At 45.7% G+C, this 27,246-nt stretch overlaps 1 protein-coding gene across 6 annotated transcripts; it reads right to left on the bottom strand.

Moving 5' to 3' along the window:
- Positions 1-1,666: 1,666 nt before the first annotated feature.
- Positions 1,667-27,236, bottom strand: EIF4ENIF1 (eukaryotic translation initiation factor 4E nuclear import factor 1). Of its 6 annotated transcripts, none has more exons than XM_082203075.1 (19): positions 27,045-27,233; positions 25,043-25,153; positions 23,451-23,524; positions 23,217-23,344; positions 22,564-22,859; positions 21,607-21,808; positions 20,369-20,544; positions 16,095-16,230; positions 15,650-15,829; positions 13,035-13,246; positions 12,298-12,369; positions 11,433-11,625; positions 10,982-11,061; positions 9,976-10,115; positions 9,117-9,216; positions 8,667-8,796; positions 7,066-7,410; positions 6,387-6,551; positions 1,667-3,260 (listed from the first exon to the last, which is right to left on the bottom strand). In XM_082203075.1, the coding sequence occupies exons 2-19, from the start codon at positions 25,124-25,126 to the stop codon at positions 3,034-3,036; spliced, it is 2,940 nt and encodes a 979-aa protein (XP_082059201.1). In that variant the 5' UTR covers positions 25,127-25,153; positions 27,045-27,233; the 3' UTR covers positions 1,667-3,033. The 6 variants fall into 6 exon arrangements, with proteins under 6 accessions (XP_082059201.1, XP_082059204.1, XP_082059203.1 ...); XM_082203078.1 differs by having other exon boundaries at positions 9,117-9,209; positions 9,975-10,115; XM_082203077.1 differs by having other exon boundaries at positions 9,117-9,212; positions 9,975-10,115.
- Between the last annotated feature and the right edge of the window lie 10 nt (positions 27,237-27,246).

A 27,246-nucleotide genomic window follows, 5' to 3' on the forward strand; every position in this document is an offset into this window, starting at 1 on the left:
CCCTGATGGTGGTGGAGGTAGAATTTAACTATCAAGATTAGACAGTCAGGAATAACCTTATCCTCACCCCAGCTGCTAGATGCGAATGGCATAATTTATCTGTGCATTATGTGAAGTTCTTCCTTTCTCACTGACTAGCATCATTGGATGAACCCTACTTCCTCTAGTGTTTATACAGTAGTATCTTTTAGTGCCCAAAAAACTCAGCTGCACCTTTCAATTAAAAATTGGTTTCTATTCCCTTGCTGCCTCCAGGTGGAATAGTGTTTGAATAATAAGTGAAATGCGAGACAGTCTTAACATGGGTGGTTAGGAGCCGGACCCTTGTTCCTAGCTGCTTCCATGTAGTTTAAGGGGTCAATGCCTGTAGCACACAACAGGATTAATTATAGAGTATTAGTTTTGAGGTGTCTGCCAAGATTAAGCTAACACCAGGTGCATTAATACCCCATTAGGTAGTCCAAGCCCAAGCTCCATTAGAAACTTCTAAAGCTGCTACTCAGAACTGCTGTGCAGCCGATTCACAAGCATCCTGCAATCCACACATTTTGCCACCTTAAAGTTAAAGGGACCCCTGACCGTTAGGTCCAGTCGCAGACGACTGGGGTTGCGGCACTCATCTCGCTTTACTGGCCGAGGGAGGTGGCGTACAGCTTCCAGGTCATGTGGCCAGCATGACTTAAGCCGCTTCTGGTGAACCAGAGCAGCGCACAGAAATGCCGTTTACCTTCCCGCCGGAGCGGTACCTATTTATCTACTTGCACTGTGTGCTTTCAAACTGCTAGGTTGGCAGGAGCTGGGTCTGAACAACAGGAGCTCACACCCTGTCGCGGGGATTCAAACCACCAACCTGATCAGCAAGCCCTACGCTCTCTGGTTTAATCCACAGCGCCACCTTATATGACAGGAATTCCTGTGACACATCTAACTCACTCAAGTCCCAATACATTACAGTGGTACCTCGGGTTACAGGCGCTTCAGGTTACAGACTCCACTAACCCAGAAATAGTACCTCAGGTTAAGAACTTTGCTTAAGGATGAGAACAGAAATTGCACAACGGCAGCAGGAGGCCCCATTAGCTAAAGTGGTACCTCAGGTTAAGAACAGTTTCAGGTTAAGAACGAATTAAGTTCTTAACCTGAGGTACCACTGTACTCACATGTCAAGTTTCCAGTACTGTGCAAGTAGAGGGAGAGCCAAAAGGGCTCTCCCTCTACTTTCATTTAAGAAAGTTTTCCTTACAATGCAGCACCTTGTGAGACTCTCCAAACCCTTTCAAAAACTGAAAGTTGGCCCCAAATGAAATACTAAACAGGGTGGGAAATCTTACAAACCTTTACTATTTACCAAGCTGCAGGTTTCTCATTTTCTAGTTTCTTTCAAAATTCCCAATTAAGCTGCTGAAATAAGTATGTTTAAGCAGTTGGCAGCCGAAAATAAGCCAGCTGTGCAGTAAAGACAGGACAAGCTCACTCATCCATTGTTGAGGAAGTATGAGCAAAGCTGCTACATTCAGACAGAACCTGAAATTCAGTCCTTGCATCTGACTTAGACTACACCTTAAAAGCCAAATTAAAGATGGAAACAGTAGCATAACAGGCAACTGATACAAAGAAGCCAAGCCCACTCACTTCCAACATCCTTTTACACAGCGAGACAAACAGCTCATAGAATTGACTTTATTTACAGACCGTTTGGGGGAAATTGTCACTTAAAAAAAAAAGTTATGAAACAATCTTACAGGGAAGAGTCTATGACCACAAAGTATACTTTAAACTAGTTCACTTTTTACAGAAATATTCAAGTGTTCAGTTATTGATGGCCCATATGGATTCCAGATGCCTGGAGCATGTGACAGGTCATTTCTGAAGCCTATTCTGGGCCATCAATACTAGCCACAGCATTGCTTCCAGAGTGCAAGAGCTGGCTTTGTTTTGGACTGTATCAGGTTGTCATTTCACTTTCAAGAGTGGGGAGGAAGGAACAGGCAACTACAGCTACACTTGTGATGAAGAGTCGCTGGTGATGGTGGGCCACTGAGAGAAGCTGCTTTTGACCTTAGCTAGTGGAAGGCAATTTTAAAAGACACACCACACAGCAGCAAGGACAACAATCGGGTGGAACTACTGTTGTATTGATAATTATCTAAGGTCAGTTACGAAGGTCCGTAAACAGCAGCCCACTTGCTATGTCTTCAGTGCGCTGAAGGAGGCTGACACTTCCAGTGAAGTGGTTGCCCGTTGGAAGATTTTCTTGGACAGGAGTAGTTCAGGATGCACAGTGGCTGCTCTTTCCCCACTTTAGCTACCGCCATATTACGGATGACAAAAAGGATACCGTGGAGAAAGACTTGAGACTGCAACAGGCAAAGCGACTTCACCCTGTTCACTCACACTTGACAGATGCAGCACCTTTAATCTTAAACAAGTCCCACATGTACAGTGAAAAGATCCCAAATCATAGGCACACAAACTAAAGCGTAACTTTTTACTAGCTACTCTTATGTACAGCTGTATAAGGTTTCAAAAAAAGCTATCTGGTGGAGATATATATATATACAAAAAGATGTTTATACATTGGTCTGTACACAAGGGTCTATACATTTAATTTCCTGTGAGGAACCCCTTAAGCTGCTACCTCTATCCTCAAGAGGATTCCCAGCACTTCATTCACATATCTTACAAAGAAAGCCAAACGCAAAAAAGGGAAGATGCTTTCAGAATTGGAACTGGTCCTGTCTTGCATCAAAGTTCCTTCAGAGTTCACTGTTCAGTCCAGGAGATTTTTTTAATCTCAATGTAGATATGGGAGCTCGGACAGGTGCCATGTGCTTTCAGTCACTCAAAAAAAAAAAAAAAGAAGAATGAAGAAAACTGAAGAAAAAGAAAGGGGGGGGGGAGAAAAGAAAACCTTGCACAAAGTGCTAAAACCAAAGCGCCCAAAAGGAAATGCCAGTGAAGCACAGAGTTCCGTGTCTAAGGAGGCAGCAGCAGCAGCAGGAAGACTAAGTACCTGCTCTCCATCATAGCTGCTTACTGCCGGTACTCCAGTTCGTCTACACTGATTACTTTGGATGGCATGGAAGGGAGAGGTTGCTGTAAGACGTCCGAACCAAACCATTTTGCAAGACCAACAGGGGAGCTACTTCGCTGGTTCGCACGGTGGTCAAGCTGTGAGTGCACATGAGGCAGTCCAGTCCGAGATGGCACATTCAGAGGGGGAGTTTGTACACCAACAGCAGATCCTTGTGCACTTGAGCCTGGGGAAGGGGGAGCAGGGGGAGAAGGAGAGAGAGAGAGAGAGAGAGAGAGAGAGAGAGAGAGAGAGAGAGAAAGGAAAAATGACATACATGCCTTGAGCAAACATGAGGTTGCTTTGAAAGTGTGATGGGAAGCTTCAGTCCTGGTGGTGAATGGACTGTATGTTTGGCTCTGAGTCAGAAGCACTTCTTCAGCTTTTCTAAGAGAACAGATAGAACTCCTGAAGTGAGTGGCAAAATAAAAGCTTTCTTCATCCCTGAACTCTATAACCATTCAGAGTACAGCTTGACCATGCTACAGGGTAGATGCAAGCAGTTCAGTTGCTAGTTCGGTTTGGTGCAGAAGTATTCAGGGGCCAGCAGCATTTCCAAAAGCACTGCTCCCCAACCTCCTGAACTCAAGCATCAAGGAGGCCTGGCTTCTCCACAAGACTAGGTGGCTTCCGCTCTCCAAGGTGGAGAGAAGAACTTGAGCTCCTCCAAAATACCACTTGTGATATGAGCCACCATCAGAGCCATCTTTCCCATTGGGCTTACTGGGACATTGCGCCAGGGCGCAGGCTTCTCAAGGGCACCCCAGCAAGTCCCGCCAGCTGTGCCCCGCCAACTATATGGCTGGCGGCAGTGGCGGAGGAAGGGGGAGCGGCAAAGCATCTGAAAGCGCCGGCACCCCCCGCGGGCGGGTGGGTGGATCACGCGGCCGCACCAATCAGCACCCCCGACGGGTGGGAGGATGGTGCAGCTGCACCAATTGGCAGCCCCGGCAGGGCTCCTTCTCTCCCGGTAAAGTGGCTCCCGCTCCCCTGTCCCCCTCTCTCTCCGGGCTGACTCTCTGGCAAGCCAGCAGCTCGTGAGCAACAGCACCGGCAAAGCTGCTCTTCTCCCTCCCTCCCAAGCTTGCTGTAAAGTGGCTCCTCCATCTTCCTCCCTCCCAGCAAAGCAGCTCCCTTCCCCACCCAGCAGCAGCACCGGCAAAGCTGCTCTTCTCCCTCCCTCCCGAGTTTGCTGTAAAGTGGCTCCTCCATCTTCCTCCCTCCCAGCAAAGCAGCTCCCCTCCCCACCCAGCAGCAGCACCAGCAAAGCTGCTCCTCTGCCTCCCTCCCCAGCTCACTGTCAAACCGCAAAGCGTCTCCCCCTTCTCCCACCACTGGGGCAGGCATTTCCTTGTTTTGCTTTATATTCTCTACACGTACGATTGTGTCGCTGCTCACCCTAGTAATAGGGTTGTCAAATTTGCAGATGACACAACCGTGACTGGGCTCATCTCTGAAAGGGAGGGTGAAACGGACTATACAGATGAGGTGGAGCGGCTGACAGAGTGGTGCAGAGCTAACAACTTGCTCATAAATACACGGAAGACAAAGGAGCTTGTGGTGGACTTCAGGAGACAGAAGAGCAATGTCCAGCCACTTTTGATTGATGGGGTCTGTGTGGAGAGGGTAACAACATTCAGATATTTGGGCATTGAATTACAAGAGGATCTGTCCTGGAGTGTCAACACAAGGGGGCTTGTGAAGAAGGTGCAGCAGAGACTGTACTTTTTGAGAATTCTAAGGAAAAACCATCTTCCGCAGAAACTGCTGCTTGCCTTCTATCACTGTGCCATTGAGAGCGTGCTCACTTATGGCTTATGTGTGTGGTACGGAAGCTGTACTACCCAGGACAGGTTGGGGTTGTGCAGAGTTGTTAAGGCAGCAGAGAGCATTGTTGGCTGCCCACTCTCCACCTTAGAGCAGATTTATGCCACAAGGTGCCATAGGAAGGCACTGGACATAGTAAAAGATCCATCGCATCCTGGTCACTGTCTCTTCGAGCTCTTGCCGTCAGGACGGAGATACAGGACGATGAAGACAAGAACGAGCCGTCTTAAGAACAGCTTCTTCTCCAGAGCGATCTCGGCCCTGAATGGGAAGCCCGGACTTTGAAAGTCATCTAATCTTCCTTGCTGTATTATACTGTATTGTTTTAATTAGTGTTTTTATAGTTGTTTTGATTTTGTGTGGAGTGCCCTACCTGGGTGGATGGAGCAGCCAAGTATTTTCGTTGTCCCCGAGAGGGGGCAATGACAATAAAGATATATTATTATTATTATTATTATTATTATTATTATTATTATGGAAAATAACCCATCAGTTGGTTTCCCCTCTTGTCTTTTTCTTTGGTGTTGTGTGTGTGTGTGTCTCTGTTTCCCTTTCCTCTGCCAGCTGCAGTAAGCCACCAAGAGGCAGCAAACTTGAGCGCTTCTGCCTCCCAGTCCCTCACCAAGCTTGGCTAAAAGAAGAGGAAGAAGCTTCAGCCGCCAAACAAAATCACAAGCAGATCTGTGTTGGGAGGCACACTTTGCCTCCCTCCTCCAGGTCATTTTCACCCAACGCATTGTCAAATTCACCTCTGCAAAAGAGCGTTCTTCTGCTTCAAATGTCCTGTTCAAACCTTAGTTTGCAGAATGAACCTAGTGATCACCTCCCCCTTCTGCTTCTTTCCCTCCTCCTAGATGTCTCCAGTAGCTAGCATTTATATGGAGATCAGTCCCCCCCCCCCCGGTGTCAGCTCCCTAAAAAAAGGTCAACAACTCTGGGGAATCTTTCCTAAAAAAGATCAACAACTTTGGGGTTGTTCCTCCCCTTAAAAAGGTTGACAACTCTGGGAAAGGGGGGGGCACTGGAGGCATCTTTGCACCACGGTGCTGGATATGCTTAAGACAGCCCTGGCCACCATCTGGTATCTTCTAGTGCAGAAACAGGCCTACGTTTGTCTTGCTGAGCGATTTCCTGTGGGCTACACCAAAGTGTTTTGAAACTTTACAAAACAAAGCAAGAACATAAAGGATTTATTACCACAGACTAGCTGCAGCATAGCTGTTAAAGATCCAGAATGCGAAAGTCTACTTAAGACAAGCAGTGCCTTGCTGGGCCTACTTAGCTCAGCATTCTTTGCAAAATCTTATCAGCAGGCCAAGGTGGTCCACTGAAGGATGGCAGCCCACAATCTGCTTAACTCTGCTCTAGCAGCAAGGAGAAGTACTGTAAGCTGCTTGTTTCTAAGTGAGAGTTTTGCTATTCATACTAGAAAGGAACCATTTAGAACACTGGCAGTCCCTGACTACCTGGGGAGGGAAAACCTTACCTGATCTCTGTAGCTGCTGCTGCATCATTGCCAGCTGCAGAGGTGTCCCAGAGCGAGGATTCAAGAGAGGATGGCCAGCTGTTGGAAGCGGGTAACAAGGCTGACCAAGGATGGGAGCAGACACTCCCTGGAAGTGAGTCAAGTCTACCCCAGGGGGAATCATACCTGGTAGGAAGAAAAAAATCCCCGATAAGCAAATGATCTCTCCTCAGTTTTGGAGATTTATCTGCATTTCTAGCCCAACCATTCTCAAGAATTCAAGGCAAGTTAATAGCCATTTTGACTCAAAACCACAAGCCACTGTTTAAATGGATTTGATCATTTGCTTGGCCCTGGTCATCTTCACACACTGCCTGTTTCAGGTTCTTAAGGAGATTCCAAAGAAATTATGCCCAAATCATAGAACTGAAAAGTTAGAATGGAAACAAGAGGATCTTTTAGTCCAACTCCCTGCAATACAAGAATCTTTTACCCAAGGTGGGCCTCGAACCCATAACTACAAGATAAAGGGTCTCATGCTCTACCCACTGAGCTATCCCAGCAGTCCGATCACTCATTTAAGTTCCACCTACAAGGTAACGGAATTCATAAAGGTTGCTGTGCTTAAGTATTCTTTCTAACCTTGCAGTTAATAAGAAGGCCCAACAGTTTGTTCCTATGTTGGGGGGGCGGAGATTACCTGCTTGCAGCAGAGGTGGAAGATGCTGAGGATGAATCCCTTGCTGCAGCATCCTCTGGACTAATCCCGGGGGCAGTTGATGAGTAGGCCGTACCATTGGTACATGAGGAACCAGGGGGACCTGGTGGACGGGACGGAGGAAAGTAGACCCCGGGACAGGGGAAGCCATGGTAGGGGTCTTTCTCCCAGTGGACTTCGGCCTGTAGTCTTGTTCTTTGGTGCAACGATTGGTCTGAGAAAGTGGTGTTGAACAGGCAGAGCGCTGTAGCGATGCTAGCTTGGTACCTATGGAAGGTGAATTCTCTTGATCTACGTGTTCTATGGACCTAGATGGCAGCAAGCCCTCTGTGGAGAGACAAGAGCAAATCACTTAAGTGTACTATAATTTGGGGTGGGGTTTGGAAATAGAGCACACTCACTGCCCACGCTAACAAGAAGCCACCGCAGCCAAATTGCCTGTTGGATCGAGCGGCTTATCCCACATTCCAACAACCCTGCGGTTGGGGTTGGCTAGGCTTAGCCTTTACTCCCCCCCCCCATTTAACTTAAGAACCACCTGCTGGATCAGGCCAGTGCTTCAGGTACTCTAGCATCCTGTTCTCACAGCTGTCACCCAGGTGCCAATGGAAAACCCGCAAGCAGGACCAGAGGACAAAGCACTCTCCTCTCCTGTGGCTTCCGGCAACAGGTGTCTAGAAGCATTGCTGCCTCTGACCATGGAGACATGGCTAGTAGCAATAAATAGCCCTCTCCTCCAGTAATTTGTCTAATTCTCCCTTAAAGCTATTTAGGTTGGTGACTATCACCACCTCCAGTGGGAGTGAGTTCCATACTTTAACTATACGCTTTTCCACAAAATTGTTTCCCCAAAGACCAGGCTAGAGAAGATTTCATAGCCCAGGCATCCCAAAATCCGGCCCTCCAGATGTTTTGGGGACTACAACTCCCATCATTCCTAGCTAACAGAACCAGTGGTCAGGGATGATGGGAATTGTAGTCCCAAAACACCTGGAGGGCTGAGTTTGGGGATGCCTGGTATAGCCCATGATCATATGAAACTTCATGTCTGAAGCAAGGATTTGTGGCCAGGCCTCTCTGGTCCAAACTGGAACCCCTCCACTACTGCCACACTGCATAGCTGTGGCCCAAGCACAGCAGAGCTGGTATGAGCCACTTAACCCTCACAGGAGATGTTCCATGCCCTGCTCCTTCACAGTGCTAGCTTCCAAAGGTTTGTTTCTTCTCTACTCACCATTACTGCCTCCCCGTGCTTCATTTTCTACTCTATGGATGCAGAGGAAGCTACACCATGTACGTTTGCCAGACAGGCCTGCCTAATTTTGATTTGTCAATCACATTTAGATGAGAAGATTTAATGAACTTTGGCAGAGAATTCCAAGTAGCTTGCCTGTCTTGTCTCTGCGCAACCCATGAACCACAGAACACTCTCCTGCCTATTCGCCAGCCTCTTCAGGAGAGACCCCTCCCTTCTGGTTTTATGGGGATTCTCTGGACAGAATTTATGGCACATGGTGGCACAGACTTATTTAGATCTCTGTTTCGCCTTTCACAACACAGATGGCCGCCACACCATCCCGTACCTTCACTGTTCCTCAGACCTTCATCTCTCTCACTGCATTTCAGCTTTGCAGGATTTGGTTCATCTTTACTTTTGTCTTTGCTTTCATACATCTTGCGTATCACTGAGGTAGGAGTAAAGGAAGGAGACAGCTAGAAGGCAAACAAAAAGATCACCAGAAATTAGTAGCCCATTTTGTGGGATAGTTTTTGTGCATTGGGCAGCTCATCTAGTTAGACAAGTTCCAGAGCCCTAGATACACCAGGCAGTGCCTGGGACCCCAAGGAGATGCTATAGAAAGGTACAACTACAGAAGAGTTTGAAGGAGAAGTGCCACCACAATAATAATGTCAAGTTCATCTGGTATTACACTTCCATTAGCTGGAAATTGAAAGAGGGCTTCTACTACACTAAATCTGATCCATTTGCCCTTCGTTTTTCATACAAAATCGGGTCTTTCGATAGCACTAACCATGCTAGTGATGGAAGCAGCAGGGGCTGGAGGAGAAGAGGCATTCCCTCTGTGGCCCATGGGAGCAGGAGATTTCGACAGACGCTGCTGCTGCTGCTGCCTAAGAAAGAGAAAACACACATTAACTGTTGCCCCATCCTCTTTCTGCCTGGCTGGGGAACAAGAAAGTTCCTTGGCTAAACTGTCCCAGGAGTCTGGCCTGCTCTGCTCTGCTGATACAAATCAGTTTGAAGGCAGGAGAAAAATGTGCTAGTTTTTAAGAGAGAAAATGGAAGATACTGCTTAGCACAACACTAAGCTTGGTCTTTGAACCTGGTTCCTTGTGTATTTGGAAGAGAGCAGGACAGACTACCTTTCATCACTAGGTCAGAACTCTGGTAAAGAACCCACAGTCCTTTCTCCACAGGAAAGCAGGCTGGGAGAGTTCCAGCCAGACCTGGGGATGGCCAGGCAGAGAAACGTGGAGGGGAAAGCAGGCCCCTTGCCTTGTGCCAAGTGTTTTCTAGGCGAAAGCAATTTCACCCTAAGTACTACAGACCAATCCCTGCAGTTCAGATTCAGTGGTCCCCACAGCTTTTCACCTGCATCAATATCCAACAATCATTGTGCAAAATATATGCAATATATGCCATGACAAATATTTAATTTTTACAGGCACTGCTTGGGTTTCATGAAGTTACAGTCCAAGCCCTACGTCAGCAAAATTATTTATTCCTAGCAAACCTGAGACCCACATTTCAAACTATCTTCGCCAGCGCTCTGGTATGAGCCTCCTTTGAAAAATAAGGTAGGACAAATAGACATAGGAAGGGAGCATTGAAATTGCTCTCCCAGCTACCAAACCGCTGTTTATGCTCACCTGTTCCTGAAGCCATCTCGGTTTTTGTCCATTTGTAGTTTGCCAAAACCCGGCTGGTAGAAGTTCGACACCTGCATGGTTAAGTCATGTGGAAGCGAGAGGCCTTCTAATGCTGCTTGCTGCAGCTCAAGTGGACTCATCTGAAATAAAGATGTCAGCAGAGTCGTAAGTCTAAAGCCAAGGCTTTTAAACTGTTGGATTATTATTACAAATTAGCTGCAGATGCCAACACCAAAAGGTTTCTTTATTTGTGTTAACAAGTCTGTACCAAAAGGCAACGTTCCCCTCTTAAATAGGAGGGTCGCCACCTCATGCTTGCACTGTTTAACCCAGATGTTAGGAGTATGATGCTGAATTACAGCACAGTTGCAAGGAAAGAACTTCACCTCTTCTGCTTCAGATTATCCTCCAACTCCATCCCAAGATAGCTTATCTGTCAACCCTCATTTTAAAGTATATCTCCAAAGACATTTGCCTATTGTAAAGGTAGAATCCAAATGTACCTATGAACTAAGCGAGAAGTCATTTCTCAAAACTGTCTGAACAGGACAGTAACAAGGCTCTAACTAGGTCAGTAGAGGTCACAGGTATTTTAGATTTTCTCACTGGAGTGGCCTTGTATGCTGGGCAGAGAGAAGGAATGCTAACTGGAAAACAGTTTATTACCCCACCCTCCAGTTTCTTAGACCTTACCACACATCTCCCAAATCCTTTTGAGCTTCTGGCATGTTGTAGGAGCTACCACTCCTACATTCCCTGTACACCCCAAGATTGACCAAGATGTTTGCCTTATAATAGGCCACTCTCACCGTAGATGTCCCAACTTTTCAACACGGCATGCAATTCTGCAAGCAGCCTAACATAAGTGTGACTGAATAAAATACAATTCCTTCATTCAGCTAGATAGAATTGTCACCATTTCTAGCAGTGAGCCAGCTAGATTCCACACCCATCATGATTCCAACTTAAACACCAATGGGTAGGAAAAGCATCCCTCCCCCCTCACCTGCGCAGCAGCTGGGCTCATCGATTTCCGGATCCCCTGAAATGGATCACCAAGCAGCTGTTGAGAACCTGATCCAAAGCCTGCAATGAGATAAGTGAGCAGCTTCAACATTAAGTGAACCAATGGCCTAGTGGTCCTAAAAATCCTACAGAAACAAATGATTTTCTCTTAGACATTTTGTTCTAGGAAAGCTGCAAGCTCTTTTGAACACATAAAAAAAGAGCTACTGATTGTAGAGAAGTCATCTGGACTTGTTAGTTTGCAATTCAAATTAATTCTGATCCAAGGTTATTATTCAGAGCCTGAGTCCAACTTGTTTTGGTTAGAAACTTTGAGTTGATTGTTTGGTAGGAGTGTGAAACAATGAACTTCCCAGGAGTACCAGTAGGCAGGCACTGGATGTATCCAAAGGAAGCTGATGGGGAGTATTTCTAGACATTCCAGCTCTTACCAATTGGTGAGGAGATCTGATGCCTCAGATAGTCGGCAGAAGCAGCTCGAGTCGGAAACATCTGAGAAATCGGAGGCTGCGGTGGAGAGGGGGCTCTTTGGCCAAGCAGAGATGAGACAGGTTCCAAGCCACTCATTAAGTTGTTGAGGACATTAGATGAAGCAGGTCTGCCACTGGATGGCCCAAGGATCTCCTTTGGAAATAACACAGGAATTTCAGATCCTCCAAGTATGATGACTACTTAAAGTCACTTCCCAGCAGCACATAACAGAAAGAGATGCTCCATGAAAACAAGTCTGTCAAGACATTCCAAACTGCCTGCGGCAGAAAGAATTGCCTCCAGGCAAGCAGAATGGAAACTTCATCTACTTGTTTTCTTTTAGGCGGCTGTCAAATGGAGCACAGGTTCTCATTAAAACAGACATTGAAGGGCAGGCAGGCAGGCTGCAACTTTCTGTAAATCTGCAGGGCTGGATTACAACACTTCTGCAGCCATACTAGCTGAGCCAGTCAACAAGAGCAACACTCCTGCTTTTTTTATTTATTTATACAAATATTCTTTAAGTCATTGTAGCAGCTGCATGCAGCTTCTTGTGGTAAGCTCACTGCCATTGAGTGCTGCAAACATCCATTTGCATGCATGGAGTATGACAGTTGGAAGCTTCAGCTAGTGCAAAACGGGGATAGGCTACAACCAGCATTTAATTCCAGTGCTCAAAAGGTTTGCACTGGAGGCTCATACATTATTGAGCCAGGTTCAAGGTTTGTGTATTAACTTACAAGGTCCTTAGTAACTTGGGTCCAGGTTACATTAAGGACCACCTTATCCCCATTATTATTATTATTACTATTAGTTTCACTCTACCTGCAAGATATTCTTTGTGGCCGATTGGCCTTGCATCTCAGGAGGCGTTATCAAGTGGCTTTCAAGGGTTTGCTGAAAATAAGGTGACATGCAGTTTTTGTATCACTTTGTAAGCATTCATCGCCTGCCCCATCCTCCCACTGCAGCCCACCAGCACATGCAAGAATCAAGACAAATCTACCAGTGTAACAAGGTATCAATTTTATAAGTAGTTTGATAAGTAGGCTATAAGGATGCCAACATTAGCTCACCCACTTTAAAGACAGAGGTGGAGGAGCTGGTCTTCCACACGTCAATCCTTACTACTGTCACCAGCAAACTGGCACTGGCTGAACCAAAGGTGGCCTGCTCAGTAGTAGTTCCCCATTTACAGAATGCCCCCTCCCCTTATATATTGATATTTGAGTTTTGGATGGTTGGTGAACAGTTTTTGCCCATGCTTTCCTGTTCATTAGAAAACAAATATCTAAGAAAAAGTAATGAAAGTTCATACAATTTCTAAAATTTAGATTTCCACTCTTTGTGCATTAAGAACTCTTACAAGAAATCATTTCCCCATGTCATGGGATGCATCCAGTAAGACACCCACTCATATAGTTTTAAACTATTGATCCGAAGTATGTCTGCTCTACAGTCATACAAGTAGTACGTGTTTGTATATGGAAGTGGTTTCAGTTTGTGCCCCAAGACTAGGTGTGGTTGAACTTCTATCATTTACGCACTCCTTCTCTACTTACATTGACTTTTGGTTGGGAAGGCAGAGTCCCACTTGCCTTCATAGTACTGACTAGTTTGTTGAAGGCGGACATATCGCCATCCTTAAGGTGCCGGGAATCTCTCATGTTTAGTGACTCTTCCATCTGCTCGGCAGGTTTCCTCTCCTGGTCCACTTTCAGGGTTTTCAGCCCAGCTTCTACTTCTTCCACTGAAAGGACAACTCCTGAATGTGCTGAAAGGGGTGGGGTGAGGGGAAAGAGAGACATAATCAAGAACTAGATGTTCCATTGATGGGGCAGATTCAGGGATGACAGAGATTGCCAGAAAGGAAGACCACAAGGATACGGCACTAGCTCCATTTTTGTTCCAGGTCACTGCTTTAAAGCGTCAGTCATTCCAAGGCCATGCAAGGACTTATGCACATCCAACACCGAAGCTGTAGCTAAATCAAAAATTAAGATTCCAGATCTTCCAAACAGCAAATAAGAATCAAACGAAGAGGTGACACAGACATGAGACTCTCAATAATGTATGAGTCAGAGATAGCTCTGAGCCCTGTGAGTAACTTAGAAGCCAGCCCAACAGCTTAGCAGAATTTAGATTACATACAAGGGTTGAAGCGTATAAACAGCCACGCATATTTGTACAGTACAAGAGCTATTAGGACAATGGGTACACTCCAGCACAAAGTAGCCCTATAAAGCAAGAGAGTCGGGACAATAGCACTTTCCAGTGGACGACACCCCAAGGCACATGCACAAATGATCTGCAACCTCAGCAAGCTTTCTTTGAGCCACTAAAAATATGGACAATTTCTTCCAAGAATTTTTCAATGAAAAAAACTATTTTTCAAATAGTGGTTTGCCTAAAACAGAATAAAAGATCTCTTGGGCTCCTTAACTACGGGTCTCTCTCATGGTTCTAAGTTTCTACTTGCAATACCAGGGTGCTCTTGGAAGGCATGCCTTCACTTCTATGCAGAAGCTGACATCTGGAAGCATATATTCTGCTTACAGGAAGCTGCACTGTCATGTAATTATTTGATCCTTATGTCGTGTCAGTCAATGCTGAACCACTGGTGTTTGAAGTCAGACTAAAATAGAGGCGGATTTTCTGTTCACAAAATCATATGTATGCCTTCCATTACTGCACCTCAGCAAGATAAGAAACCACAACATGGTCAATTTAGACCCATCTGAGCAGAAGCTACTTGCCATTTCACAGAAGCAGTTAACCCAAGCAAGTTCAAGGCTGTTGTATAAAATTGTGACGCTCCGGTCTTGTGTTTTCCAGGAGCTCCAAGGAACAGAAGTTGCCTACATCTACTATAGAGACTGAAGAGTAGTCAATAGAGACACCAAGTGCATTGTTTGTTGCACTAGAATGGCTTGTCCAGTCTAGTCACAGATCATGCAAAGCCACAACATATGCATCACAAAGAAAACAGTGCTCTGAAGCAACAGCTAGCCATTTAGGCAAGATGCTTCCAGTTAGGGAACAGATATTGGAACACAGAGGCACCATGAAGTAATAGGCAGTCTTAGGTCTCGTTTAAGAGTTACTGGCCCAAGAAATGTAAATGAATGTATTTCCATAGCAGGAATTGCCTTTTTATTTATTACAGAACAAAATTGGCACCCAATACTGCAATTCAAATGCCCTGACAGTCGTGCAGATGCAGGAAGGGACCCAAATCACTTAATGTTCAAGCACATTCAGCAAACTGTAGCAGGAAGATAGAGACTGACATCTTGGCATTAGTTTGGGTGGAAACTCTTACAGCAGGGATTTCCCAGTTTTCCACTGTGCATATTCACCGGATGAAAATTCCAACTCCTGCTCCTGACTGTCATTAGGATGCACCAAATCAAAGACGTGTTTTTATAAATTCCTCAGCATGTTTGCATGCCAGTATCCACTGCTCAGACCTGCCAGCTGAGATTCTGAACCGAAACCCGATTATTATGCAGCATATGCAGCACATGCAGGGGAGCTTCTGAACATGCACAAGCAACATGCAGATCAGCCATGCAAGCCTTCTGCGGTACATGCAATTTAAAAAGGTGGGCCTCAGTAACCAAGACGTATGACATGCCAAGATTTCGGCAGGAGATTTTATGGCTCAATAATTCCTTTCCCACCTTCAGCCCTCACCCCCACATCCACTGCAAAGCTGCCATCTCGGGTACTGGCCAAATAGATTTCTCTTTAATATATCCAGGTTTATACGACATCCAGAGAAGCCGCAGACTCCCTAGCTGAGAGATTAGTTGCAGAAAACTTTGCTTACGTTATTGAGGCAAGAGATGCTGTGGTGCAAGCTTGGGTGAAGAGCAAGAGCAGCTCAAATGGCAAGCTTTGCAGTGCTCGAGGCTTTCGCCACCAGCTTTCAATTTGGAAATTGATTCAGATGCCAGGAAGGGTTGATACCAGGAGCTTCGTTTACACCAGGAGTTAATCCTGCTGTTATAGCCTATGGATAAGGATCAGGCAATAGCAAGGCAATGCAGATATCCACAGGGATCCCTGAAGTCCATCTTAGCACTTCCTGGCCGAGAACCAAAGCTTGGCACTTGAACATGTTTTTGCCGGAGGCACCCAGAGGCATCACAACAGCAGAAGGGGGAAGACTTACTGCTCTCTCTAAGCTTCTCCTTGTTGGCTGAGAGACTTGAGAGGAGGGGTTTTAAGTCCACTTTGGCTTTCTGCAGCATCTCTAAGATGTCCACTTTGTTTTCAGAATGGTCTTCCAAAGGAATGGGAGCAAAGTAGTTTCCAGAGTTCTGACCAGGGGACAGAATGCCTTGCTCTAGACCTGAAACAGTAAAAACCAGGACGACTGCCTTGTAAGTCTTTTCCGCTAAACGGCTCTCAGGAGAACAGAGCAAAGAGGTTTATACTCTTGAGAGGAGACAGCATTCCACAAAGAGACACACTCCTACCCAAGGAGTTTAGGGTTCTGCTCCAGAAGCTGAAGAATCAGAATGAAGGAAATGCCACGGGCAAGGCGTCCTGCAACATGGTCCTGCAACTTTCTAGAAGAAATACAAATGGCCATAGAAAGGACAAGACAGTATTACCTGCCAGTCTCTCCAACTCTTCATGGGGTGTGGATCGAAGGCTGCTCGAACGGCTTCCGGAACGGCTGGGATTGGAAAACCAGCGGCTGAACCTGCTGGCCGACACAGCACCTTCCCCCAGCACATCTTCTATCATCTATATAATAAAGAGAAAAGGGGTAGTATTGCAGGCAATCATAACCAAGAACAGGTGTCTGATCCCTGCATAATCCCTTTGACTGTAGCAGGCCTGCTGTTTCCAGAATTCTTCCAGAAGCAACCACACAAAGCCTGTTCTCTGAAGGTTAGTCTCCAAACCACTTCTGTTGGCAGTTGGCACTTTGCCCTGATGGCAGAAGTGTGTCATGACCTGGAGTCCATTAAGGGGCCTCAATTTACTAATCCTAAGGGTTTAGATCAATGGTGAGGGCCCTTTAGCCCTCCAGATGTTGCTGAACTACAATTCCCATCAGCCCCAGCAAGCACAGCCAATTGTCAGGGATGATGTTGGAAGTTGTAGTTCAGCAACATCTGGAGGGCCAAAAGTTCTAGAACCTTAGGATAGTCAACAACACTTCATGCTCTTCAGCCTCCACCAGCGGCAATCTTACTTGTTTTCTTGGAAGCAAGATCCTATTGTGTCCAAGGGGACTTAGGATTCCAACCCAGGACGTGCTACTTGTATTGCAAAAGGCAGCTTCCAAAAAGAGGCACTTTTGCCTCCAAAGACCAAGACTTTGTTGCAAATGTACAATGTCATTCTTGCATATGCAAAACATTACATAAAAGGGGCTCCATTACTATACAGTCGTACCTTGGATCCCGAACGCCTTGTGAGTTGAATGTTTTGGCTTCTGAACACCGCAAACCAAGAAGTGAGTATTCCGGTTCGCAAACGTTCTTTGGAACCTGAACGTCCGACGCAGCTTCCGATTGGCTGCAGGAGCTTCCTGCAGCCAATCGGAAGCTGCAACTTAGTTTCCAAATGTTTTGGAAGTCAAACGGACTTTTGGAACAGATTCCATTCGACTTCCAAGGTACCGCTGTATTTGTACTTTTATTTGATAAAACATATGCTACTTCAAAATTGTTTACAAAAACCCAAAATTATTGATTAAAACATTCAATAAATTAAAATCAGCAACTAAAAACACATCAGCATTTTATATATCTGCATAGGCTTGCCTAAACAAAAATGTTTTCAGCAGGTGCTGAAAACAAAGTGAAGGCACATGCCTGATTTCGATAGGCAAGGCGTTCCAAAGTGTATATGGTGCCACAAACAAAAAATAAGTTCTTACAAATGTGGACCAGGTATTATGTGGCACCTGAAGAAGTGCCAGTTTTGCAGATTGAAGCAGCTGAGGGGACCTCTTTGCGTATCATAATATAATAATAATAATAATAATAATAATAATAATAATAATAATAATAATAATAATAATATCTTTATTGTCATTGCCCCCTTCGGGGACAACAAAATTACTTGACTGCTCCATAAAAACACTAATTAAACAATACAGTATAATACAGCAAGGGAGATTAGATGACTTTCAAAGTCCGGGCTTCCCATTCAGGGCCGAGATCGCTCTGGAGAAGAAGCTGTTCTTAAGACGGCTCGTTCTTATCTTCTTCGTCCTGTATCTCCGTCCCGACGGCAAGAGCTCGAAGAGACAGTGACCAGGATGCGATGGATCTTTTACTATGTCCAGTGCCTTCATATGGCACCTTGTGGCATAAATCTGCTCTAAGGTGGAGAGTGGGCAGCCAACAATGCTCTCTGCTGCCTTAACAACCCTGCACAACCCCATCCTGTCCTGGGCAGTACAGCTTCCGTACCGCACACATAAGCCATAAGTGAGCACGCTCTCAATGGCACAGTGATAGAAGGCAAGCAGCAGTTTCTGCGGAAGATGGTTTTTCCTTAGCATTCTCAGAAAGTACAGTCTCTGCTGCGCCTTCTTCACAAGCCCCCTTGTATGTAGGGAGCCTGCTTGCGGGCTCCCACATGGGTCTCAACAACAGTATATCAAATTTAGATCAAATCAATCTGCTATCCTATATTTTACTAGAGTATCAAATGCTATTTTGACTGTGGGCAAAATGGGACCCTCTATGATGACTTCTTATTGGCTTTACTAAAGGAAGAGTGGAACAGGAGTAGCACAGAGTTCAGGATGAATTCCTCCCGCCTGCCCTGTGGAACTTGGAAGCTTGCTAGGTACCCACAGTTAAGTATTAACTAAATCATTTTTTATGCTATGTCAAGTTAACTCCGTCACCCAACTTCAGACATGGCAACTCAAGGGTCCTTCTACTCTTCACCGCACAGTACCACTATCAACCAGCACCACTGCTTCTGATTGGCAAACACATCCTAGGTTGAGCTATGATAAGCTACTTTTGAAGGTGTTTCCTCTTTACTCTTATGAGGGGCAGGGGTAAGTCACTAGCCTATTTAATTTTTTTTGCAGGCCATGCTTGAGAGGGAGAACCCACATGCATAGAAGTGAAGCCTGAGTTCTGCAAGCCTAGGCATGATCCTAGCTGCTGCTGCAGTGCTCCCACCCTTAAATCCAAGGCAATCAATTCCTTCATCCACCCAATGTTTCCTATGAAGCCCGAGTTCCTCTTGCAAAATAACGCCTTTGTTGTGAGGCAAGTCAAAGCCTGAGAGATTGCATTTGGGTGTCAGGTATTCAGTATTGAAGGTTAACTAATCTTATTAGTTTATCTTAAGGACTGTATGTATATGAAACTATTCAGCTTTGAGTAGTCCAGATATACCTAACCCATTTTGGGGGATAAGGAGTCACGGATTCAAACTAATAATCTGGAGCAGGCATAGGCAAACTGCAGCCCGCCAGATGTTTTGGAACTACAATTCCCATCACCCCTAGCTAACAGGACCAGTGCTCAGGGATAACTGGAATTGTAGTCTCAAAACATCTGGAGGGCCAGAGTTTGCCTATGCCTGATCTGGAGTATCCAAATACATAACATTTTAGGCCTTGTTTTTGGGAAGGGCCCTCAATATTTTTATTAAAAGTGAATTCAAGCAAGTACGAGCATCATACCTACAAAAAAAAAAAAAATGTGTGTAGCCTCAAAATCTTTCCTTGGATAGTTCTCTCCTGAGGCAACTGTGTATAGCTCTGTATGGACACATCCAGCAGATTTCAACCCCAACATACCTACCTTGGAGTAAGACAATTTAAATAAAGCTTCCTGTTTTTAAAACGAAATATATCCGATGAACACACAGGCATATTCACTTGCTGGTTTGGGAGAAAGTCTCACCCACTCAATCAAGCCAGAAATTCTTGTAGTTGTGCAAACCTCAAAGTTGCCCCCAGAACTTCCTGTTAAAACTAGAAGCCTCATAGCTCCCACCACCCAAGTTTCCCATCTAAAATTATACCGGAGTTTTCCATAATGTAGCTCATAACCCATACCACTACTAAACATATTCAAACACTGTTGCTTACAGTAGCCGGAGGAATTTTAGATGACACAGCTAAGTTCGGAAGGTCACTGACCTCATTTATTTGACTTGTTTCTCTAGCTTTTTCTCAGTTCCTGTCACAAGTAGTATTTAAAATATTTTATACCCCACCTTTCCATAAAAAGCCTATACAGTGGCAGCTTGGTTTAAGAACAGCTTAGCTGGATTAAGAACGCTGCAAACCCGAAAGTAGGTGTTTTGGTTTGTTAACTTTGCCGTGGAAGCAGAACATGTTTCACTTCCTGTTGAGTGTGTTCCATTTGTAAATTGAGTCACCCGCTGCTATGGGAAAGCGCGCCTTGGTTTAAGAATGGACTTCTGGACCGGATTAAGTTCGTAAAGCAAGGTACCACTGTATTCCAGATGATCTAACTCAGCATATCATGCTGGCCACATGACCCGGAAGCTGTACGCCAGCTCCCTTGGCCAATACAGCGAGATGAGTGCCGCAACCCCAGAGTCGGCCACGACTGGACCTAATGGTCAGGGGTCCCTTTACCTTTACCTTTAACTCAGCATAGCTCACTGTCTGCAAATTTTCACAGAAGGGTGAAGTACAAGAAATGAAACCATATCATCACTACTTCCAAACATGCAAGTAAACCCACCCATGGCAGAGGTGGGGGCTGCCTTGAAATATTCAAGTATTTCCACTTCACTTGACAAAGTTTTTCAAAGCCTTCTACAGAGCAACAAGACATGGGAAAAGCCACCACCAGAAACAGGGTGCATTAGTTCAAGATGGCAACCATCATGGCAGAGTTGAGTGTCTTTTTAAAAAAATACTTACCGAAGCCAAGCCAGGAACACTCTTATCTAGGTTGAAGAACTCATTGAAATCGAACTCTCCTGGAGCTGGTTCCGGCAGGACTATTTCCCTTGGGACTTCTTGATCGGCTACTGTCTCCTGGCCAAGAGCAGACTGCACTTCTACCTCTTCTGCTAACCCGCCATTGCATTCTATTCCTTGGGAGGGATAAAGCCAAAATCAGCGCACACAAAATAATTTCTAGAGGCAACAGGAGCCACTCTTTGACACCCAGGGACAGAGCTGCCTGTTTCAATTGTTATACAGGTCTACAAGTTCATAGAATGCTTCTCTAAGTTACATTTAAATATGCATTACTCTCAAGTTTCATCAGAGTTGCTCCAGAAAACGTTCAAAACAGATACCAGAAAGGTGCCAATTGTATGCACTGTTAAGTTTTCAGGTGGCTAAAGAACTGTATTTCAGTTCTGCTAATATAACGTTTTTACAGTCTACAAAAATGCATGAAGCCTTAAGGCCTACCAACACCCAGTTCCATTAGAATGCAGCCAGACAAGGGGCAGATGGGGCCAATTTAGCTGTCTGCTCCCAAAATCTCCCAAGCAAAATTTTGCTATTTACCTAGAATGCGTTAACACTACAGCTGCAATCTTAACTATGCTAAGTATGTCCCACTGAATTCAATGGAGCTCACTCCCAGCAAAGTAGTTAGGATTGCATTCCAACATCTTATCCTGATTCCAAATTAAGAGTGCATGAGATACTGTCCTTCAGGAAGGCTGCAAAAGGACCTCAGATTAAGGCCTTCAATCCCCAGTGTGACAGCTATGTACCACATGCATCACCTGCTAGCATCACACTAGTTACCTTGCTCACTATCACCCAGCCTTGCTTAACTAAATTTTTTCCTTGGTCTAGACAGGCATTTGAGGCTTACACTCATTTAAGCAAATAATATTCTACAATGAAAACCTCTTATGGGTAAGCTTTACAGCACAGCAGAGACACAGAAATGCCCTCTATACCAAGTCACACACACCTAGGCCCTATAACCCCACTCTAAAGAACTCAAGTAAAGATGCATCTCATACCTGAATCTACAAGCCAGAAGACTGATCATGAAGCAGAGAAAGTTCAGTTAATGGCCAATGACAGAAATGGAAAGAAGCAGACACTTCAGTGCACAAAATGCCCCCCCCCTTTCTGGGCCATAGAGGTTTTCTCCAGTTATCCAATACACAAAGTTTCTGTGTTAATACCTTCCTTCAGAGAAGTTGGACGCCGTCTTGTTCGCTTCCGCCCTTTATGTTCTTCCTCTAGTATTTTATCATCAAAGCCAGTAAGTTCGATGGTTTCCGACTGACTTGTGGGGCCAGCAGAGAACCATTCCGGCTCCTCCTCTGTATAGGAGTCATTCCTTCGGCGTTCTCCAAATACACGCTTGCTGTCCCCATATTCTCTCTAAAAGTTTACGGGAGAGACGTGGAAAACATTCAACATGTGGTCTCTAGCCAATCATAATAATCATCCCTTTAGTGGGATCCAGCTTTTAATTTTTTTGGGTTGAATCCAAGCAAGTCCTACTCAGCACCGACCTACTGAAATTAATGGGCCTAACTTTGCCATGTCTGTTAATTTCAAAGTTTACCACCCAATGGGCCCAAGAAGGACCAATATCGGATACAGCCCTCTGCTTCTAAAGCAACATTCCTCTCCATCCCTCTTTCCTGCCAAATAGCCTTCCAATTCAACACGATCCACAGGCTACAGGTGTTTCTGCCATTATCAGACCTACAGCAAAGGCATTTACCGTATTTTTCGCCCTATAGGATGCACTTTTCCCCCTCCAAAAATGAAGGGGAAATGTGTGTGCGTCCTATGGGGCGAATGCAGGAAGTCGTGCCGGTCTCCCCAGGCTTGCGGAGACCTGCCCGAAGCGCGCAGCTCAGCCTGCGGATAGCAGCCTGTTCTGGGCTTCCCCCGCCCCAGCCCTATGCCTGGGAGGGATAATTTCTTTTCTTTATTTCCCCCCCTCAAAACTAGGTGCGCCCTATGGGCTGGTGCGCCCTATGGGGCGAAAAATACGGTATACTTTACTGTATAACAGGAACTTGCTCTGGGATGCCCTGGTGCGACTTATACAGGTGGTCAAGAAAGTCTATCAAATACATGAAGCAGGCACAGGTACACTTTCCTGTGTGGTTTTAAGGACTAACCCTGAAACGCTTGTCTTTGTACTCCCTGTCGCGGTCTCTGTCCCTTGCGTCTCTTGAGTCCCGTGAGTCCTTCTCACCACCTCGGTGGTCTTTATCAAAGTTTCGGGCAGAGATTATTCTCCCACTGCCAATCCTACGGCCGCCAATGACACGGACACAGTCATTTTCTTTCTCCAGTGGGCTTCCTGCTCTTCGTGAGCCTACAGCTGCAGTCACGTGGCAGCCCCCTCCAAAGCTTCGCCGCTGTGGACTCAGCACCACATCCAAGTCATCTTCTTTTACCCGTTCTCTGGGATCTACAGGTTGAAGAGATTTTAGTTACATGTCAGGAATGTGTTTATGTGTTAAAGAAAGTAGGTGCTACAAGCTATATTCACAAGCATGGCAAAATCATTTTACATATTTGCTGTGATTGCAAGGAGTTGGAACTAGAAGACCCAACCCTACAATTCTATGTTATATGTAGTTTAATTCATTACTCAAATTTGTCCTAAAACAGTCTTCACTACAATTTTAAGTAACTCTATTGCATGCTCCTTCCTTGTTTTATCCTGCTTTCTGGAGCACATACTGAGCTCCATAAAATAGTCAAAGCCACACAGGAACCTCTATATTTCAGTTTTGTGATTTATGTGCTTTTGTGAAGTGCTCACCCACTATCCTTCTCATGAGCGAACTCCGATCTGAATCCGAGTCCTTCTTAAGTCCTTCCACTGGTGAAGTCCTTCCAGAATTTGGATATAGTGACGCATGCCATTTTTCAGGATCCCAAACTCCATCACTGCAACGTTGCAAAAGATGCACATCACTCATGTTTGACCCCCTATATATTTAACATTTCTGCAACCAATGAAAGTCATAAGTTGACTAATGATTAATAGAAATACCTGTCATATTTTTCTGAAAGACATGATGGCCTCCGTTTAGAATGGGGACGCTCTTTAATGTCCAAGAGCTCTTCCTGGAGAAAGGGAAAAAATGATGGTATTCTCAAATTTCCACCATGACAATTTATTGTACACCAGATTTCATGCAACAGAGCAAGAAGGCTTGTCTGGTATCTGTTTTGACTCAAAAGGAGTATTTAGAAAACAGATGAAGGAGTGTCTGTTTGGGAAAGGGGTCAGCAAACATTTTACAGCAGGGGGCTGGTCCACTGTCCCTCAGACCTTGTGAGGGGCCGGACTATAATTTGAAATTCCTATGCCCTACAAATAACCCAGAGATGCATCTTAAATAAAAGCACACATTCTACTCATGTAAAAACACGCTGATTCCCGGACCGTCCGCGGGCTGGATTGAGAAGGCGATTGGGCCGCATCCGGCTCCTGGGCCTTAGTTTGCCTACCCATGGTTTGGGAGGATTACACCTTCTGCTGGAGTTTAAAGGATTTAGAAGCTGAAAGAATTTAAGATTCCCCATAAATAAGAATCTCAAATGCTTTCTGAAAGAAGTCCTTGTAAATGGGAGATTGTTCCATGCAAGAGACATCAGTAATGTGCTGTCTGGTGGCAGTTACTGCAAACTGACAACTGTCCTGCTGAGATTACTTTCAGGAAATCACACAATGGTCCATTTACTATATGTAGCAGCTATACATCTTTGAAGTACATTTCTACTGAAGGCTTTCAATGTTATTTTATACTGTTTGTTTTTATAATGTGGTCCTGCCTAGAAGCACAGGCCTTCTTCTGGAATACTTGGCATAGCAAAAGTGCAAAGCTAAATAGAATTTTTTATATATATGTAGATGAATGCAGGCATCTCTCCACTGACATGCATGCCAAAAGGAGGTGGGGCAGAATAAGGAATTCCCCATTTGCATGTGTCCCGGTGATGAATGCAGCGGACCGGACCGGAACCCTCACATAAGTGGTGAATCCCCTATATATGAATTTTAAAACTAAACCTCCAACATTTAAAACCTCAAGAATCTCAAAAGAGACTAAAACATCTGAGAACTATTCAGGGGTCAAAGGCCTCCAGCAATAAGCATTTTGACCAGGTGACGTGAAATTAAATTAGATCTTAAACCCTAATTACATCTACAACCTATGTTCTGAAACAAAATAGAATTTCAGATTAATATTGTTCATTTGGTAAAATAAATTTGCTATCAGTCACTTTAGTGGCAAAAATTAGAAGGGTGGTGTTGCAAATCTTTATGTTTAGGTAAACTAGTTTAATATAAAATTCTTGTATCATACACCAGCTTGTTTAGTGTGGTGACAAGTTGGAGCTCTATAGAAGGCTGTTAAGTACACCTATCCCTTACATGAGTTCCTGTTAGCTTTACTACAAAAACAAGGTTTAGGACTTAAATCCAAAGAAGAAAAACCTCACTGACAGTTCTATATTTGTATGCTCATTTACAGGAAAATTACAAGTTTTTGCAGATCGATGGCAACTATTAACAGCTTGATTCAACTATCACGTCAGAAGCAATTTGATACTTATACAAGAAGCATAAAAGCTTACTTTTGTGTAGCGATGAGGGAATTTCATTGCACCAATCAATGTATCGCCGTTCACAACTTCTGTCATTCCCCCCCTTTTATCCATAGTTGCTTGGAGGCCTTGAACATGCGCCTGTTAAACACACACACAAAATGGAATGTACAAAACTATGCAATGTAGTTTCACTTCAAGCATTCCATATGCACTTATGACAACTTTTGCCATTCTGAGCACCTGGACATTTGATGGTAGCCTGTAGTATGGATTTTTCAAAACTGTTTGCTGGCTTTATTCCTTCAAAGCAAAAGTCTCCAGGTCAAGAGTTACTCTTTTAAATAGTCTTTTTGCACACATAATTGTTGGCCAACAACTTATGATAATAATGCTTCTTTCAACAACCTATGAGTCTGAAGGAGATAAAGCAACATTGGCTGCCTCACTTTTCTGCTTTAGGAGAGTCAAGGACCAGAGTACTGACATTCCAGGATACCATGATGCCTCCCTGAGAAAGTTTCCCTATCAAGACCGCTGCAGTTAATCATAGCTATGTTTATGAGAGAGACCCTATGTTCAAGGAGACAGGCATCCTTATCACAGGTCAGAAGCACATGGGGAATGCCACATCAGTACTTCCAGATAGCTGGAGGTGGAGACAGACCATATTCGGCAACAAGTCCTTCAACGGGGGCACAACAAGCTCTTGTGGGAGGGGCTGCTGCATGCAGAAGGTCCCAGGTTCAATGCTCAGCATCTCCAGTTCAATAAGAAAAAAAGGACGACAGCCATAGCAGGTAATGGACCCTCCTGCAGCCTGAGACCTTGGAGAGTTCTACTATTGACTAGTAATGCCTTCCCCAGCATGGTGGCCTCCAGGTGCTAAATAGGATGCTGTCAAGCCTTAAACCTGGAAACTTCTGCATCTAAGCCATGGCCTTTCCCCTGAACATAAAGATTCCAGTCCTCAAAGTTCTGAATAAAGGAATGTCTTAAATAGGAAGCTGGCTTATACCAAGTCAGACTAATGGTTCAATATTACCTACAGTGACCAGTAACAATGGCTCTCTAGATTTCAGGTAAGGGGCATTCCAGCCCAATCAATCAATCAATCAATCAATCAATCAATTACCCTCCACCCTAAGGCCTTCCTACTGGGAGGACTGAACCTGCAAGGAACCTTCTGCATGGAAGAAAAGTCCTCCTCCACTTCCCTCGATACTGTTGGACTCCAACTCTCATCAACCCCCAAGCCAGCGGGGCCAACGGCCAGGGATGCCAGGAGTTGTGGTCCAACAGGCTGGTTGGAAGAGGCAGTACAAGGAGCGACACAAGCCATTCCGACCAAACTGCAATGGAGGTTGCCAAGGTGCTCAACAGGTAGCCATATTCGTCAACTCCTGCCAAACATTATTCCTATTAAACGCGGGCGCACACATACACGTACACTTAGCCCGCCTCCAAGCCTAACTCAGAACGTGGGAAGCCACAATCCTAGGCGGGAGGCGCCTCTCCTCACGCGGCGACCCCTTCCTTCCTTCCATCACTTCCTTGGGGGCAGTATCATCTCCGACACCACTCCGCTCCTCCCCGCCGCCGCCCCCCACTTTCGTCCCTTGGATAACCCATGGCTGGCCGAGACAAGAAGATGCAAGCCGTGGAAGTGGGGTGGTGGAACAGAAGCGGGAAGCCCTCCGCTTCTCCTCTGCTCTCAACCACAGTCTCCCTCGCTGACTGCCCAATAGAAGGGGGCGGGCGGATAGCAGCAGCAGCGGCGGCCTACCTGGCAGGGCTGTTGTTGAGTCTGGCCTGCACGCGTCGCAGGCGCAGCAGTAGTACGGAGACGCCCCGCCCAGGCAAAGGGGGGACGGTTTTCCGGGGAGGCCGCACACAGCGCCGGCGGAAGCGAGAAGGAAGAATGTGGCTCCTCGGCCCCCGCCGCCCCGAGGAGAGGCGCCCCCTGCCCCACGCCCGGCAGGTGACTCAGCGGAACCCCCACCGGGGGCCCAGGCCGCGGGCGGCTTCTCACCTCCCTCGCTGTCGCTTCCTCGCTGGGTGTCTGGCCTTCCCGCCCCCTCTCAGTTCGGCCAGGGACGAGGACGACGGGGGCGGCCGCCGCCGCCGCTCCCTCAGACCCCGCCGCTTCTCCCGTCCTTCCTCCTCTCTGTGCACACGGCCCGTCCGCTCCTCAAGCTCAGCCCCGCCTCTCCCTCCTCTCCTCAGCCGCCGTA

Source organism: Podarcis vaucheri (genome assembly GCF_965113315.1).
Source record: "Podarcis vaucheri genome assembly, chromosome: 16".
NCBI lineage: Eukaryota > Metazoa > Chordata > Lepidosauria > Squamata > Lacertidae > Podarcis > Podarcis vaucheri.

Excerpts from the sequence above, each read along its gene's own strand:
- EIF4ENIF1 (XM_082203075.1), bottom strand. The coding sequence starts at position 25,126 with ATGGATAAAAGGGGGGGAATGACAGAAGTTGTGAACGGCGATACATTG. Across the intron at positions 9,217-9,975 it reads CGAGATGGCTTCAGGAACAG|GCAGCAGCAGCAGCAGCGTC; the intron begins GTGAGCATAAAC and ends TCTCTTTCTTAG. Across the intron at positions 7,411-8,666 it reads AGGTCTGAGGAACAGTGAAG|AGGGCTTGCTGCCATCTAGG; the intron begins GTACGGGATGGT and ends GTCTCTCCACAG.